The sequence below is a fragment of the Micromys minutus genome (genome assembly GCF_963924665.1).
Source record: "Micromys minutus genome assembly, chromosome: 19".
NCBI lineage: Eukaryota > Metazoa > Chordata > Mammalia > Rodentia > Muridae > Micromys > Micromys minutus.
The window spans coordinates 2,947,697-2,966,204 of record NC_137954.1 but is presented as its reverse complement, the minus strand read 5'-3'; the positions used below and the strand labels follow the sequence as shown (position 1 = coordinate 2,966,204).

Sequence of the window (18,508 nt, the reverse complement as noted above, 5' to 3'; positions counted from 1 at the left end):
CAATTCACCTCCAACTTTTTTCTAAACTCATATAAATTTCTTGCTATTCCTTTTTCTAAATTCTTTCCAAGTGGTATGGGAAAATGACAGCTCTTTGTTTTACTCCTAATAAAGGGCTTATACTTGTTATACTTATTCACTGGCTCAGATTCCTCATAGTGCTCTCCAGCCTCATCCATCATCCCTTGTTAGGTTCACATCCATGGTGTTGGTACAATAGCAGATGCAGAACTCAAATCAAGATCTCTCCAGCTCAAAATTGTTTCCATTCTTACATTTGCATTTTGATATGCAAAGCTCATGTAACTACAAAAATAGCAACATCATTTGGCATTTAAAAAAAAAAAAAAAAAAAAAGCACTGGATAATGAAATAGCTCCCAAGAGTTAGCAAGAATTCACTAATACTGACAGAATCTAAGACTTGACAGTACAGGTCAGGGTGAAGACTCAAGAGCACCTGCTGCTGTCACAGAAAACCCGGGTTCAGTTCCCAGCATCCAATCGGCAGCTCACAACCATCTCAACTCCCGTTGCAAGGTATCTGCTACCCTTCTCTGTCTTCCACAGACACTAGGAACACATATGGTACACATCTAAGCATGCAGGTAAAAGTCCATTTTTAAAATCTTGAAAAAATAATCTTGGCAGTCTTTATCTTTGAGGGAAGTTCAATGTTTGATCTGCTTAAATAAGGGAATTTTCCAACTACCTATGATCATTTCTTAACATCACCTATTGCCTTCATAAATCAAATAAACCCTTAAACTGGCTAAACCAGATTCATCTGCAGAAACTAGAGTAATTACCAGTAGATGGCTCTAGTGGTGACCACCTTTGCCCAAGTGGCCCAGAAAGTCCTAGTGCTAAATAAATACTTCACACTCGTGGGGATTGTGCTTAGGGTGAGACTGGAATCTGAGGATGCATGCTGTGTATCTCCGGTAATGTCAATGCCTCCAACCCTATTTCTAAACTTGGTCATCCTTTTCGCACTGAGCTGACAGAAGACAAAAGCATCCACTTCCTGCGCTAAGCCATAGAATATACTTTAAACATTAACCTAATGGTCAGGGTGAAAATGATGGTTTAAACTTGGATACATATAGGTCAGGTGAGTCCATGCAACCCCTCTGTAGAGATCTGATCAACCCCTCCAATTACACTTTAACATTTAGCATGGTAACTTCAGAAATAAAATATTCAGGAACTCAGTTGTAAATTTTTCTTAAATGTAATCTTCAATGTTTGCAACAAATGCTAAGAGCATTATCTTAAACAGTTTTCTTCTAAAAATTACATTACATATTTTATTCCAAAATTCTGATAAAGAATCTGGTTATCAAGTAATTAAACAAGAGCTTAGGATGATTCCGTCCTTGGAAAAATCTTAATGGCAGGCAGTCATTCTAGGAAGTCAAGTCATTCCTGGATCACACTCAAAAATGTCAACACTGACAAGTTTCTGGCTTGGGTGGTTATTGCTTCAGGTGGCGATATCCAAGTTTAAGACAAAAGAAGATTTTCCACTAAACACTATGACAAACATTAAAGTTTATGCAGAAGCCAGACTCACAGAGGCTATATATAAGCTGGTGTCTTAAGTAACTCACCCTCGAAACAAGGACAGGTTTTCAAGTGATACCCAGTAAGCTCTTGCTCTAAAAATAAATGTTCCAGCCTTCAGAGTTCCTATTCTTCAATAGGATGTAACTAAGCAGCATAACAGTTCTTCCGTGAAGACCAACCACTCTTCTTAACAAACCAAAATATAAAAGGAAACCCGTAAGAGAATGTTTTCACAGTTATAGATGAATAAAAGTGCACTAAGTGTTCAAGTAGGTCATGTAGTTTAAAAACTACATGTGTCTCTTTGGCTTAGGTCATCTTCTGAAGGCTTTCCTCGGATCTCTGGCATTACTTATTGAGGTCCTAACTGTTTGGCTACTAGGTGCTCCTGGTAGCTGTGAACCAATGGGTCCCAGGTCATTGCTTCTGCCAAATGGAAGATGATATCCCCTAGATTCAGTCTGAACACCATTTCCTAAGATAAGAGCACAAAAAAATCATCACCATTTTCAAAAATGGTTCATAGTACGCTACAGAAACACAATCACCAAAGTTCATGTACACACAATGCATGCTGACAAATGCCAGGAAAGACAAGCACTTTCACTCTATAATGAAGGTGTGAGCTCTGAGGCTCAAGTGTGCTAACAAATGCATTACTGGTACTGAGTGAATAGGAGGGGAAAAGACAAGTTGAGCTTTAAGATTAAGAATACATATAAAAACAAACACACCAAAAGAGGTTAATTGTGGAGAAGTGTGTGAGCACCTGAGTTTGGCTATGTATTTGACTCAAATACAATTAAAGTTTCAATGTAATCAAGCTATTGGCAGACAGGTTTTCCACAATGTGAACTCGTCAAATAAGCCTCCGGCTACCCTAATCAATTCCAATTACAGAAAGATACATACATCTCAAAAGACATGTCCTGGGTTATTTAAAGACAAAAGACTTTTTAGAGCTCCAGGATCACTGGGGAGAGGTCTGAGGAATCCAGGCCGCTCTTTGTAAAATGGCAGCTGACTAAAAACATGTGGAATATTAAGGTACTTTAACAACCAGTAAGTCTGCATACATTATAAATAGCCATTACACCACAGACATTGGTAAAATAAAAATAAAAAGATCTCATCAGCAGGTCACCAAAATTAGTCTGGTTACTAACCAATGTTTGGCATAATAGGTCCCGGTGCTTGAAGAAACATGTGCCCAACACACTAGCATGGACAAGCATTTCTACCTCCCACATCTTTTATTTGTGTACTTGTCTACTAGGAGTTCCTCCTTAGCAGTAAGCTATGCATTAGGAGATTTTTTCTTTACATTTCTCATAATTACTGTAATGTCTACATGTCATACAACTATAGCCTTACCCACTGGCCCGAATGCACCAACTGTAGCCTTACCCACTGGCCCGAATGCACTGGTGCTCACTTTATCCTTCTGTTCATTTTGTACCTAAAAGACGAAAGGAACATATTTATAAAATAAAAACATTAATCTTAAGGGTTTTAAAAATGATTTTAATATTTAAAGGTTTGTCCAAATCCACTCAATGTGAAAGTATTTAGAAATCTGGCTCAAGTCTCTTCTAGCTTCTATTATACTCAGTCCCTTCAGTCTGAGAAGTAGTGAACAGTACGTGTCACAGATTATATATGGACTCACAGAATGTAATGAGACAGGATCTCAGGTACCTCACGTAGGCCACAAACCCCTGTGGAGCCCAGAGGACTGAACTCCTTATCCTACTTCCAACTTGCCCCCATGTTTGTCTGTTGCAGTACTTGGCGGCTGAGCCCAGGGCTTCATGCTAGACAATCAGTCCATCAGTTCAGCTACATCCCTAGTCAAGACTGTTTCATAATTCCTTGTTACACTGTGGACATCAGAGGCTTACCCTACTGACAATTATAGTACACAGTCAACTTAACCAAATCATAAAAGTATACCATTTTTTGATTAATTACCCCTCTGTTCTGCTGTCCTCTATAATCTGGGTTTGGCTCACTGAAATTTGGCACTTCTGAATACACCATACAAAATCTGAAAGAAAATAAAGAACAAGTTAAATGATTTCTGAACTTTTTTGTATAATTTCTTTAACTTACAAAAATAAAAAACCTTAGGTGTCAAAACTACCTGAACAGTAGCATGTTAACTAATACGATTCATTTGTAAAATTTCCTAAACAACTATATCCCAAATAACACCAATCTACTTAATTATTTCATGGAATTGCTCTTTTGCCCAACCACTGTGAATCTGCAAAGATAACCATCCACGGTAAAGAATAAATTCTCAATGATTAGGACAGATTGGGCTAAGACTCCTTATAGGCTGACAGCACAACTGGGTACCCTGCTCACATCGAAGAATGTTCACAGCTCTTCAATTCTAAAAGGAACTAGATCCAGTTTGGGAAATCTCAAAGGACAGCCATGGGAAACGAGTGACATCCTGTGGTCCTTCACCAAGCTGACCTCCATTACTGCAGAATCTCTGCATCCATGACTATCCAGCCAGATCCTGCCATTCTGCCCCAAAGACCTTCCCAACACATGACTCTCAAGAGCATTGCTCTACATATGAACCCACATGCATCCCAACACTCACCTTCCTGATGAAGGTTAAGTAGTAACTCAGATTCTGATGTTTAATCAGACTACACTTTTCCACTTTCATATTAACCAAGGCACAATTCATCACTGGTATGAGTTTTCCTCTCTATGTATAACACACATTAAGGATGAAACCCAGACAGCTAGAGACATGGGACTAAAACCCCTTTACACTCCCGCATGTCCCTACAGGTCAAGGTGGGAGTCACTGCCCATGGGCACACACTGACTGGCTGCTTGTACTGTACACAGAATAGGACCAACAGAAGGCTTCACCTGGCACTGCTTAAGGTCCCTTAACCCTAGCACACATTCATTCATAGACAATGAAAATTCAAACTACAGACTGAAACCATGTCTAGGTTCTATTTTAGTAAATCAAGAGAGACTATACTTGAAATGACACCTGAAGGAGATTTTTCTAAAGTTTTAGACAGGGCCTACTGGGGCTGGTGTGAACTGAGGTCTGTTGGGAAAAGCTCACCTTCTCAAGCACAGGGAGCAGAACTCAGTGTTTAAAGCAGTTACCTACTGACAGCACAAAGCGAAAGGAGTGGTTTAGAGTTTATACTTACCAATCATTCTGTACACATTATTTGCAATTTAATTAAACAAAATACTTACTCCCCAATCTTTTGAAGTTCACCACCTCTTCCAGTATAAAGTGTCAGGCATCCTTTCCACATTGATGCATATCTAGAGGGAAAAGTAAATTATGCTCTCAGTAGAAATGTAGAGTTCTACTTAGCTTTTCAGTATATTTTTATACATGGGCTTATGCACCATGCAAAGTCAAATACAGTCACTGTAACTCTAATAAGAAATTATACAAAGAAAATCCCACTGCCACATGACATAACCATTCAAATTACAACCCTAGTCAAAATGTTCACTGCTGAAGATGGAACCCAGGCCTTGAACACTCTGGGCGAGCACCCTGACACTAAGCTACGTTCCTAAAACTTGTTTTTAAACCTTATTTTAAGGCGTCTCCTTAGCTGTCCAGGTTGGTCTTGGACTTTCTATAGCAATGGAGTCTCAGCCTTGCCATCCTCCTGTCTCAGCTTTAGGAGGAGCTGGAGAAAAACCTGACCGGGTATGGCCACACACCTTGAGTCCCGGTACTGAGAACACTGAAACATGAATTCAAGTTTGAGCCCATTTCCAAGGAGAAGGGAGTGGCAAGGAGTGGTGTTCTGGTAAAGTGTGTATTATGTCCGGATGATTATCAATGATTATCAGCAGTTAACAAAGGGAAGGGCTTTTGTTTCTCAGTGAATTGGTTTGATTGGTTAGAAAACTGAAGTTTGTGTGCACGTCGGTTAAGGAGGAGAAAAGGAAGGGGGTAGAAGACACTCTCAAAGAAATAGAACTGAAAGTGTATTCTGAGGAGGAGCTTCAACTTCATAGAGCTAAAAAAAGAAAGGACCTCTTGCCCTGCTGGTCTTCCCAAATTTTGCAACTTTTATTACCAACATAATGAAACCAATTGTTTAATGTGAACAATTTGAAATGTGAATGACATCATTAAACATAAGGAAAATAAAATCTAATTAAATTAGCAGAACCAGACCAAAGTCTGTTTTTTTTTTTTTTTTTTTTTTTTCAATGTTTCTTTGCACAACTACCAAGGTAACTTCATGGCTTAAAATATATATTATGATTAGTGAAGTATTGTAGTTCTCCCCAACACCCAAGGAAGTAATTCTCTTTTGTGGAAAGAGATATAGAAGTTAAGAAGATGTAACTTAGTGTCACCATGACTCAGTGTATGAGAATAAGATGCCTAAGTCTGACTCTGACTTCCTGCTTTGATGATACTTTACCTCACTTCCTGAAAATGTTGTAAGGCCTGTAAGATAGTATCAAAGAGCTCCTGCCCAACAGTAATTGTTAACTATTTTTTCTGATGGCTACCACTAAAATTATTACAATTCTCCCAATCACAGAAGTTTCTATAGTCTACTTTTAAGATTCTTTCCTGGACTTCTCTTAAGACCAACGTTTGGTAGAAATTCTATTTAAAAAAAAGTATTCCATCTCCACAGCCAACTAAATCTTCTGAATAGATCAAAGCTGCCATTTGTGTGTTGTTCTGGATTTTTTGTGAAACACTGATCTTACAGATGAAATCATTTTCAATAAAGAATATCCCAGACTCCGCCTTCATCCCTATGAGTACCTTGTGTGACCACAGAAATGTTAAATTCAAGCTGGGACTGTAAGTCAGGTGGCAGGGTGCTTGCTGGGCATGCAGCGGGCCTTTGGTTCATTGTTTAGGTACATGCCCAGAATCCTGCCACCTGGGGAAGTGGAGGCAGGAAGATCAGAAATTCAAGGTCATTCTCTTGGGCATCTGAAAGTTCACAAAGAGCTAGTTTCCAAAATGAAGGTAAAGTTAAAAAAATGTATGTCCTTTCCACCTAAATGGTGAGTATAAATAAATTACTGACAGAATTTCATGGTACAAGGAAGGGGGTGGAAGACATGATACCTCACACACGGACTGATTAAAAAGGAAATGTATCCAAGTGGCGTGGCACAGAGAACTGATTAGCAGGCTGATCTCTGTAAGTTCGAGGACAGACTGGTCTATAGCACTTGTCCCAGGCCAACCGGGGCTACACAGAAGAACCCAGTCTCCAAGAAAGGGGAAAAGGGTAATGTGGTCTTTATCAGCCTCACTGATAAAGGCTCACTGACTTTCATACGGTATTTTCAGAAATAAAACTAACCTTTAAAATTGGAGGGAAGGAGCTAATTCCCTACCTAGAACAAATTAGCTGTGAAAGGTGAGCTGTTCCCAATGCTGTATGTACACTAGAACAGCTCACTTCTTGTAGTGGCCCATGCAAGAGCCCGGCAACTTCTGAACCTGGGAAGTCCGCCAACCCCACCCCATCCCAGTTTATGCAAACCTACCCTCTGGTCAACCGGATAATATCCCCTGTCTGTATGAGCCCTCCGATCTCATCCCACACAGAAATTGTGATGCTTCCCGTTCGATCAGCTACTTTGCAGGATCTTACTTCATGGCCATCTTTGGTTTTGGTCACTCGTCCTGTGAAGATTTAAAAAATCAAACAGGGAAGAAGGAAAGGTGTATTAGATAAGGAGTTCGTCGGAGGGAGCCGTCTCACCCTCCTCCAGCACGCTACGTGACTGACTTCAGTCCCCGGGTACGAGTCTCGGCCGGGAGCACGTGGGATCGCGGGCGGGGAGGAGGTCCGAGCGCTCGAGGGTGTGGGGCGGGCTGCGGACCTCACTTACCTATCTCCAGGACAATAAAGACGACATTTAAATTTTTCAGTCCGGCCTTAATGTCTTTTATAAAAAGAGGAGGGTCGTTGACCCCATGCATACTGAGGCAGGTGCGGCTACGCTTCGGAGACCCGCTAAGCAAGGTTTCCCACCCTCCGGGGCCGGGGGCAGAGCCGGGGCGTAACCTGGGGCAGGGCTGGCGACCCGGGTCAGGAAGCGGTTATTCAAGGGCCGGGGACGAAAACCAGCCCTAGAGGCACCAAGCCAAAAGAAGGAAAAAAAAATGGAAGAGGGGGAGGGGGAAAAAAAGACTCTCACAAGTTCCAAAATCGGGAAAAAAATTAAAATTACAAAAAAAGAGAGACGCACTCCGCACCCCGAGCCCGCTCCCAAGTGGGTGGCGAGCAAACAAGCGTGCGAACTGTCGCCTCCCCTAAGGGAAAAGGGAACAGGGGGCGGCCCTGCCCGAGTCCCGCTGTCCCTCACACAACACACGCACACGCGCGCGCCCCCTCAGTCCCAGGCTCCGGGAAGGTACAGCAAAACGGCGACGCAACCCTCCGACCGCGCAGCACGCGTCCCAAGCAGCAACTTGGGGACGCGCTCGCACGCCGGCTTTATTAAGCAGCGCCCCGCCCCTTGTGGCGTCACGCGACGTGACCACGCCCACCCGCACGCCTCTGGGGCGGAACCCAGAGCCACTGAGCTCGCAGCCTCTCCAGCTCCTCCCTGGCTGTCAGCTCAAGCCCCGCCCCCTGGCCGTCCAATGGGCTCTCGGCCACACCCTTCTCTGGCGGGTCGCGCTACCTCTTCCGGGTTTTTGTAGGGCTGGGTCTTTCGCTGCTCGGAGGGAGGTCAGGCTTTGCCTAAATCCTCACGAGCCGTCAGTATGGTCACCTTTGCCCTTTAGGATCAAGGGCGAGCCTAAGGGGTCCCAGGATGCCGGGACAGGGGTTCCCAGTCTCAGGGAATCCACCTTCGTACTTTAGAGGTGTTTAAATCCGGATCCAGAAACACCAGGTCGTCTTTTTAAAAGCAATTAGAAAACCTCTTTTCATGCTGATAATAACCATACATAGTAAAGTTCCAAAGATATTTCTTTTTTTTTTTCTTTAGCCATTTTCTTTTAAATTTTCACTTACTTGGCTTTTCTATAAATTAGATGAATTAATCATACACCGGTGAAGGGGAACCTTAAAACAAAACCTGAAATGGAGGGGTGTGTGCTTTGCAACCAAACAAGCTGGAGCTGGTGCCTAATTGTGTGAACTTGAAAATAGTTGGTTAAGCTTCCTAGCCAGAGTTTAATAATCTGAACAATAAAACTAGGATCCGTGCCTCAGAGAGGATGAAACGGGGTCATAAATAAATTGCCCAAGTACTGTAGCAAATAGATCTGTGATCAATATATCATTTCATCAATTTTCTATTGAAAATAATTTGTTATTTAATATTGTAGTGAGTGATAATTTTAACCCAGATTTTACAAGTAATAAAACTCATTAGAGAATGTCCAAACTGGGTTTCAGTTTCCGAAATCTTGACCCTAGGAGGCTTCAAACAGAAGTATTTTATGTTTAAGTAGTGTGATTTTAATGCTCCAAAACAGATTGAAGAAATAAAATGGGAACACAAGAGTATATTCTAGTATGATAGAGAATCAGGGAAGCAAATGCTGTGGAAAATAGAGAACTTATATATCAGAAACATGCTTTTCTTTCTTTTTTTTTTTCTTCAGGATAATACCTTCAAACAGCATAGATATATTGCTAGAAAAGTTTTTAAAACAATCTCACTATCGAGAATGTTCTAAGTAAGGAAAAGTAGTTGTGTCCATTCCATAAGCACGCAGTTGGGTTTTTGTTGTAACGGAGGAAAAACCATTCTCACTGAAGCAATACAATACTTAAGTTTAAAAGGTCTGACAATGAGCTCTTTAAAAAGTTTTAGACATCAAGCCCTGGTAAGAATATTGAGCCTCCGGAGGTGGCGCACAACTTTAATCCCACCATTCTGGAGGCACAGGTAGTCTGTGAGTTCAAGGTCAGCCTGGCCTACAGCCTGAGTTAAGCAGAAACCTGCCTTGAGAACCCAGCTACAAAATAACGGTGTGGCTGGAGTTGGGGGAGGGGGAGCTGGCCACTCCCTGAATTCCCAACCATTTGCTCTTGTTAAAAGGACAGAGAGTGAGGCTCAGAATTATACACACACTTCTTAAAGAAGGCCCAAACACTAGGAGACCAGGCCCTGTGTGGCCATACCCTAAGTGGGTTCTCAGGGCTGAGCAAGCACTGAGAGAAATGGAGACTCAAGCCTCTGTTCCCAAACCAGAAGCTATCTCCAGCTGATAACTAACTGCTCACAAACAAAAATTAGAATTCTCTGTTTCACTGGGGATACAACCTCTCTCAAAGCCAGGCCATACAAAAACAACCAATGATATTTTGGGAGGTTCTTTATCTCGTAACATTTTGTTGGGACTCTTCTTTTAACCTTACCTGTCATATATTAAGGTTTCTGGTTTTGTACAATTTCTGTGTGTCTGAGTATCACAGCGCCCATCTGTTGTACTTTTTGCTTGTGTTTTTGTCTTTTGTTTGTTTTATCTTATCACAATTGGGGGGGGGGGTCCTGTTTGTTTCTAACTGAGAGAGAGACAGAAAGAGAAAGAGAATGAAGTTAGATAGGAGAGGAGGATCTGGGAGGAGTTGGGAAAGGGAAACTATAATCAGAATATATCATAAGAAAAGAATCTATGTTCAATAAACACATACACACTTGCATGCAAAGAAAGAAGAGAGAGAAAGACAAAGAAAGGAGAAAAGAAAGAAGCAGGCACTATAAAAAGCAGAAGCTAGTACACAGGGCTGTCCCTGCCCTCACAGGCTCTCCCTCCCCCAAGACAGATTCACCTGTTCCTCTCTCACTTCCCCTAGCCCAGAGCTCCCACAACGAAAATGGCACCACTTTCTCAGAACAAACCCAAAGGCAGCCTTGAGAAACTGCAACCAGAACACAGTTAGGTGGAGAGCAATAGGCTTCAGCTACTCCTAAGTCAGCTCCCAAAGATAATAGTTGATAAAGAGAAAAACCTGGGTTAGATGGTACAAGCCTTTAAACCAGCACTAGAGGCAAAGGCAGATCAACTGCTCTGCACAGTGAGTTCCAGCTCAGCCAAGGCTACAAAGCGAAACCATCTCAAGGAAAATAAATAAATAATAAGGAGCCGTCAACAAATGCTGGCTGGGGCTGGAGAGATGGTTCCACGGTTAAGACCATTGGCTGCTCTCCCAGAGCAGGCCCTGGGTTTGATTCCCAGCATATACAAGTGTGTGGTACACATACATGCTGACAAAATGCCAGCACTCATAGAAATTAAAAACAAAAAGATAAAAGCCTGCTGTGTTCGTCTAACCATCCCCTGCAGTGCACGCTAGCACACACGGAGCATCTAACCTGGGACTGAACACCCCTCACAACCACACTTTGGCTCTCTCGATGTTTCATGACACCCAATTATAAAGCTGAGATTTAAATCCTATGCTTGTAAAAACATTTTAATATAAAATGTGTATCTCTTTAGTTATCTAAATTTATAATTGACTTTTTTGAAGGATTTGTAATTTAGAATAACCCCAGTGCCTGACTTGGGGTGGAGGGCAGTGAAATCTAGTAGAGGATAATAAAGTTTTAGTTTCTCTTGGAAAGAGACACATCCTTAAGTAGATTGATTCAGAACATATTACTGTGTGATAATGAGGTAGGCAGCTTTGGCTTCTACATTCTGAAAAGCTTGTTTTCAGTATCTCCTACCTCTCAATAGTTTCCTGAATTTGGTGGGAGGGGTTGCAAAAATATATTGTCCAAAAGAACTATCTGGAAACAAATAACATATTATTGGTTCAAGTATATATCATGATTTTCGTACTTAAAGAATGTTGTAGAAAATGCTTCAAAACACATGTCGAAAGAGCCTGGGTGGGATAGAGCTTCCATGAGTCAAAGTTCTACAGAATTCTAAGAATGCTTAATCTGGATGTTTCCAAGAGTTGCTACTGTTCGCCATTTTCCTGGTGTCCTACGTAAAACTTCGTGTACAAACGAACACATAAAATATGTAAAATCTTAGCGGGGCAAGTGTCAGTGATGCTGCTTAACAACCCCTACAAATAAATAAATAAATAAGTAAATAAATAAATAAATAAGTAAATAAATAAATAAATAAATAAACAAACAAACATGTCAGTCTCTATCCTCACTCCAGACACATGCTGACTGGGTCTTAGGACCTTTGTAAAATTTCATTTATGAGCTGGTTTGTTGGCAAAGACCCTTAATCTCCAGCACTTGGGAAGCTTAGGCAGGAGGGTCACAAGTTCAAGGACGGCCTGAGCTACATATCAAGACAGACCCAAACCTCAAAGGTGACAAAATTCTGATTTACTACTGTAATCTTTCTACAATAAGAAGTGGATGCCCATCTCTTATTTTGGAGCACTATGAAGTTCACACTTGCACACAGACACCCACACATCTCCTGGGAGAGTCATTCTCTGTATTAAGAGTTCTCTCGAGGAACAGAACTGACAGTGAAAAGGGAATGTGCTGAAGTGACTCACAGGCAGTGGCCCAGCTAGTTCAACAATGGCTGTCTCCTTGGCCAAGAAGTCAGTACTTCTTAGTCCAGAGACTGTGTATCTTCTCTGGAACCTTCTACCATGGCTTGCTGCAAGGGAGCAGAGGATGGGATAATGACTTTCAGGGAAGCATGGGATGAGACTTTTCAAACACTTTTACCACATTTGTTATTAATCAAGTGCCAGGGGCAGACGAGTTATAAGAGACAACCTCTACGAGTCAGTTCCCACCTTACACGGTGCTGGTCTTGGAGACCCACAGGCTTGGTACCAAGTACTTACAACAACAGTGTCATCTCACTGACCAAAGAGTTTCTGTTTTTTCCTTCTTTAAACTGTGGGGAATGTTAGGGGTTCCCGCTGAAGAGCAAGGCTCATCAGACTGTGAAGATAATCCCTGTCCTCAGGTAGGTGGCACAGGATGGAACTAGAACCCCAAGGCAGCAGGAGAACAGAGACACCAGAAGGGGGTCTGAGGATTCATGCTATGTAGCCCCAGGCTGGCCTCACCCTGGTGTCAACAACTCTTGCCTCATCCTTCCAAGTGCTAGAATGATAGGCGTGAGCCATGAGCCACACATAGGATGGCAACTTTTAATTCCTCTACCCAAGTGATGCAAAACTATTATAAAATGCTCATTAAGATGTGGTTCTCTCAGTTTTCCAGACTGGGTCTCATCTAACCAGGGCCGGCCTTCAACACAGCATGTAACAGAGGGTCTCCCCCAATCGTCTAATCCTCCTGGCTCCACCTCCCAAACGGTAGGATTATAGCCACGTTTATATGGTACTTGGTATTGAACCCAGAGCTTTGTATTCACAAAGCAATCACTCTACTGACTGAGCAGTCTCTTGCCAGTACAATTTTTAATTACATTTATTTATATTCCTCCGTGTGTGTGTGTGTGTGTGTGTGTGTGTGTGTGTGTGTGTGTGTGTGTGTATGGGGGGGATCAGAGGACAAGTGGGAGACAGATCTCTGTTTTCCGACTTTAAGGCTTGTTGGCGTCTGAACTCACATCACCGCTCCCCCAGCTCCTGGTTATCTTTAAAGTATAGCATTCTTCTTCGTTAGCTAATGAGCTGTAGTCGCAGTTTATCCCCCTTTAGAGGTCTCTCCCAGTATTTAAGGCAATGGGGAGCTCACTTTTAAAAACTGTCCTACCTCACTTCTTCAAGAAAAAATTGCCATAGTTTAGAATACTTTTGGGATTTGTGTAGAATTGAAGGGGGAGCCAAAATATTATCTGGATGTGTTATTAAAAAACAAAACAGATCTTTAGAGTATTTCACAGAGATGAGCCTCCCTCTGCCTCCTGAGTGCTGAGATTAAAGGTGTGTGCCACCACACTTGGCTTTATTTCTTCATAAGTTTTGTTCTCCTTTCAGGACTGTTTAGGACTTCTATTTTAAACTTCTAAAGTTTATAGGATTTAAAATGTTTCTCTACTAACCACCGCTGTTTCCATTTGCTGTAAGAAACCTTGAGAGTAGTTTGAGTCAGATTTTTGGAGTGATCCCCAGGTAAATTTCCCTATGCTTACCTACCCAAAGATCTAAGCTTTGGCTCACGTATTTTGGGAAGGTATAAACTGTAGGACTGTGGTGTTTGCAGTGAGCTGATGAGTAAAATGTTTCTGGGCACACTGAGAAAACAGGCACTTCAATCCTGGATATCAAGCAAGAGGGTTATTTTCACTAATGAAATCACCGTTCCTTTGGTAGGGGAGTCTGCGTGTTTGCTTCCGCAGTCTACCACTGGGCTGTGAACTGAGCTCTTCCTCCTGGCTCCTGGATTAGCATTAGTCATTGTGCGAGCACACTCATCACAATGAGCCTGTGGACAGTCAGAGCACAGCGGTGCAGTGCTGGGTCTTCTCACGTTTATACGGGTTCCCGAACACTGCCGCTGTCTTCAGACACACCAGAAGGAGCCTTGGATCTCATTACAGATGGTTGTGGGCTTCCATGTGGTTGCTGGGAATTGAACTCAGGACCTCCGGAAGAGCAGTCAGTGCTTTTAACCACCGAGCCATCGCTCCAGCCCAACGTCACTGATTCTTTCTGTACTTATTTTTAGATGAGAAAGATATGTGTGTTGTGATATGAAAATGGGTCCACATGAACAAAGAGAAGCCGCCAGGCTGAGTGTGGTTAAGTGAAACATGCTTGCCTGACATGCTACTTCCATCCCCCGCTATCATCACCTAAGGCCACCAAAACTGGGTTATAATCATGTTTAGTGTTCAACCCCATGGGAAGGGAGAGAGCTGTCTCAAGGCAAATGACTTATCTTTAAAGCACAAAAGAGCAGAACTTCACTAGGAGGGCACATTTCAGCCACTGAGTGCATCTTTGCAGATTATAAAAGCCATCTGTTGACTTTTAAAAACTAAACTATAGTAAATGCGCAGGATGTCAGAAACTGGCATTCCCTTCCTCCGGGACAGTGCTACCCAGCTTTGTGACTGAGGTAGACCGGGCCTCATATTATCCCAGAAGAAATGAGGCACCAAGAGGCCAGAGAGTGTCTCAAGGTCAGAAAATGAAACAACGGAAAGAGGACCAGACCCTCCGTTTCTTACCATCTTTCCTGGGACTGACCTCCTGGCCTCCTTTCTGAAGCTCTGAACTCCTGCTGAACACTATGTTCTTTTTGTTGTTGTTGGACAAGACTATCGCATTGTAAAAAAGGCTAGCTAGCTTGAAGCTCACTATGTTGCCTGCACTGGCCTTGAACTCAAAGAAATCCTCCTGTCTCAGTCTCCTAAATTCTGGAGTTACTGGGAAGGACCAACACACTGGCTGTGTTCTTTATTTAACTTAAGCTTCAAAGATGTAAGCAGAAGATGGTGGCTTCTCTTTCTGACAAGGCAAACCTAACTAGGCTGCTTCTTTGTCAATGCATTCTAACTTTCTTCTAGGCCCTTTCTATAGCAAGAAATAATCGCTAGGGTTAATCTTTGGGTGTGAGTTGGCTGCATTAAAAAACACAAAAACAAAACAAACAAAAAACTCTCATCAAAACCCAGTGGCATAAAGACAGCAACTACACACATTCATGATGTCATCACGTTCATGATGTCTAGGAGTAACTCCTGACAGCCTTGCCTGCAAACACTCACGTGCTGTCATCTGATGGCTGGTGTGAGCCTCGGGGGCCTAAGGAGACACCACTCACATATCTGGCACCCGGTGTTGGCTCTAGAAAGCCAATCACGTAGCCGGCTGCTGATGCTGGCTCTACACGGGGCAACACTTATTCCCCACGGTGCCTTGTGTCCTCGGGAAAGTGATACCAGGTTTCACAGCAAGGTGATGTCATGGTTTCAGGAGCATCGCAGAGGCTTTAGTCTCTAAGACTGTGGAACTAGCAAAATGTACATTCGTTCCATTTTGTTGATCCAAGCCAATCACACGTCCAGCCTAGATCTAAGGAGATGAAGAGATAACCTCGGCATCTTTTCATTTTATCCCCAACTCTGTCTGTGGTACAAAAGGCAATGTCCCATGGGGACGTGGGAGGTAAGACTCCTTGGAGAACATTATTACGATGCTTGGCTACAGCTGAGGCATCCTACGGCTACCTGTTCCCTCCTATTTTGTCCACAAAGGATTCACATACTATGGTTTATACTGGGACTCTACTCTGGGCTTCAAAAGTCAGATGACATTTAAAACTGGAACTAATTGAAGGGAAGGACTAAACGTAAACAAGTGTTTATTTCCAGCATTTGTCAAGGTGGCTCAGTGGCTACATCCAGTCTTCTAAATGGCCTGAGATTTGTTGCTGGCACAATGTCAGAAGGTTCACAGCCTCCTGTAACTCCAATTCCAGGAGAAATCTGATACCTCTGGGTTCAACAGACAACCACACTTGTGCACAAGCCCTACAAATACACCTGATTTAAAACAAAACAACAACAAAAATAAACCTTAAAAAAAGCACTGAGGAAGTTTCTGAACGATTGGTCTTATCGCCTCTTTGGCTCTATTATCCGTCCCCAAATGGCTTTATGTTAAAGTCAACTAACAAAGCTTCAGGTATTGCATTTTATCTCATTTGACAAGGAGAGAGAAAGACAGGTGGGATGTGTTCCAGTCAGGGGTGATTTTTAAAACACGCACCCGCCTCTCACGCTGTATTGGTTTGTGCTCTGTCCTAAATCCAAGGGGGCTTGGAGAGAGCCACGGGCCAAGTCAGAAATTGGTATGCAGATCCCTGAAGAAGAGCAGACATGGATTGGAAAACAGTGTGTGGGGGGGAACCAAGCATAGATCTGAGATCAAAGGCACAGGCAGGGGAAAATGTAAGAAGAGCCAGAGGCTGTGGAGCAGGGCTTGTGGAGAATGTCTGGTGAACAGGAAAGAATCCAGCAAAACTAGAATGGGGGAGGGAGTGATACCAGAGAAGGATGAAGAGCAAAGCAGAAGCAGAGATCTGTGTGTGATAAGGGCCAGGGGCTGCTGTGGAGGAGGAGACTAGATGTAAGGGTGTGTTAGGGGTCCTCAAACCCAGAAGGACTCTGTGGACAGTCTTCCACATAGTTGTGTGACAGTGACACACAACTGTGTGTGTTGAGTTGAATTACCAGGTGGAAAAGGCGCCCGGCACAAAGTCTGGAGGAAGCTGTGTCCTACAAGAGCCACAGGAGTCCTGAGTTGCAACACAGGGTGTAAAATGCTGCCCTCCAGGGAAGCACACCCTGGTGCCGGGGTTCTGACTGAGGGTGGATCTTACTAAGACTCTCTTCCTGGTGCAATCTGAGTCCCTGAATAGCAGAAGAAAGGAATAGAACCTGAACTGCATTGTTTGAACAGTTGAGCGCTCATAGTTCCCAGAATGCTGGGAACTCTCCTGGAACCTACGCTCCCAGATGCCAGTCTGTGGTCACCTTGCAAATGTTTCTGGAAATAGCAATCTTGGGCCTGCTGTTAACTGTCCTTTGCACACAAATCCACAGAGAGGGACACACAGAACAGAGTGGAGTAGAAGACAAGAGACTGAGCAGATAGGAAACAGTCCCCATAGTTTGTATAGCAAAAAGGAAATAGAAACCACAAGGCAAATAAACTGAGATGTAAATCACATTAACTGCAGAATTAGGAGGGAATCAAGGAAGGCTTAATTTGCAGAGGAACACGAAAGACCTACTGTGTGACAGCACCCTCATAGTACCTTTGAAATACTGGAGCTGATACTTAAATCTGGAGATGAATGACCTATGTTCCAGTTCTACGTGAGGCCTGGTTGTTCCATCTAAATACCCCTGTACCTGCTTTCTCCTTATTCTACTGTAGCAAATTCTCCTTTCTTCTGATCAGAGGCACATCTGTGTTCCTTGAAACCTGAAATCATCAGAAGCATGTCACCGGTGTCATCCCTTGAAGACGTAGACAATCTTGAGGAAAGTTAGTATTGTAATCAAGATATCACCAGCCAGTTAGATGAAGGACCAGGACCTGCAGTGTCACATGGTACCTTCCCCTAATACCGCTCTGAAGCCAGGCTCCAGCTATGTCAAGCTACCCACAAAAAAACGCTTAGATGAAAAACCTCTATTCATTTTAACATGGCTACCGTAGTCTACCAAGTCCACAGTCTCCGTGTGGTCTTATCATCCTGCGGTCACCAGAAGGACTCCCTACTCAGCGAGAGTGTCATCTGCATTTTCTACGAAGCAACTCTGACTGTCAGGTTTGGCCTAATGCTGCTTCGATTTTGTTAATTTCATGTGATGACTTGTTTAGTGCCCAGAAAGTGGCACTATTACAAGGTGTGGCCTTGTTGCAGTAGGTGTGTCCCGTGGGTGTGGGCTATAAGACCCTCACACTAGCTGCCTAGTAGCAAGTATTCTACTAGCAGCCTTCAGATGAAGATGTAGAATTCTCAGCTCCTCCTACACCGTGCCTGCCTGGATGCTGCCATGCTTCCACCTTGATAATAATGAACTGAACCTCTGAACCTGTAAGCCAGTCCCAATTAGATGCTGTCCTTATAAGACTTGCCTTGGTCATGGTGTCTGCTAACAGCAGTAAAACCCTAAGACATTTTGGTCCCCCCAAATTGCATGGGAATCCACACATCCACACGTAAGACACTGAGGGACCCCTGCTACCCCCAGTTGGTTTTGACTAGTAAATAAAGTTGCTGGTGGCAGAGAGACAGAGGTGGGATTTTAAGATTCCTGGGCAAGGGACCAAGGAAGGAGGAAGAGGAAGAGCCACCATGCCCGGAGAAGGTGCAGAAGAAGAGACACTGCACCTGGTAAGATGCAGGTCAGAGAGCCAAGCCATCAGCTACGAGCCGGGGTGGCCCCAGAGGGCTGTCTGACTGGGCTCAGGGCAGCAAAGATGAAATATAGATTTTAGTAGGTAATGACTTGGGAATATTGGAGAGAGCTGGATTAGCCACATGGA

The 18,508-nt window shown here is 43.2% G+C and overlaps 1 protein-coding gene across 2 annotated transcripts; it reads right to left on the bottom strand.

The window, feature by feature from the left end:
- Positions 1-1,181: 1,181 nt before the first annotated feature.
- NABP1 (nucleic acid binding protein 1) lies at positions 1,182-8,025 on the bottom strand. 2 transcript variants are annotated; one of them, XM_080932664.1, is made up of 6 exons: positions 7,461-8,025; positions 7,113-7,251; positions 4,815-4,886; positions 3,540-3,615; positions 2,943-3,027; positions 1,182-2,043 (listed from the first exon to the last, which is right to left on the bottom strand). In XM_080932664.1, exons 1-6 carry the CDS (start codon positions 7,549-7,551, stop codon positions 1,883-1,885), a joined length of 624 nt encoding a protein of 207 aa, XP_080788790.1. In that variant the 5' UTR covers positions 7,552-8,025; the 3' UTR covers positions 1,182-1,882. The 2 variants fall into 2 exon arrangements, with proteins under 2 accessions (XP_080788790.1, XP_080788791.1); XM_080932665.1 differs by having other exon boundaries at positions 1,183-2,043; positions 2,976-3,027.
- Positions 8,026-18,508: the final 10,483 nt, after the last annotated feature.

Bases quoted from the DNA above. Each gene is read 5' to 3' on its own strand.
- NABP1 (XM_080932664.1), bottom strand. From the start codon at position 7,551: ATGCATGGGGTCAACGACCCTCCTCTTTTTATAAAAGACATTAAGGCC. The intron at 3,028-3,539 runs GTAATTAATCAA...TTCGTCTTTTAG, and splicing joins GAGGACAGCAGAACAGAGGG to GTACAAAATGAACAGAAGGA. The intron at 2,044-2,942 runs GTAAGGCTATAG...CTCTTATCTTAG, and splicing joins TGGTGCATTCGGGCCAGTGG to GAAATGGTGTTCAGACTGAA.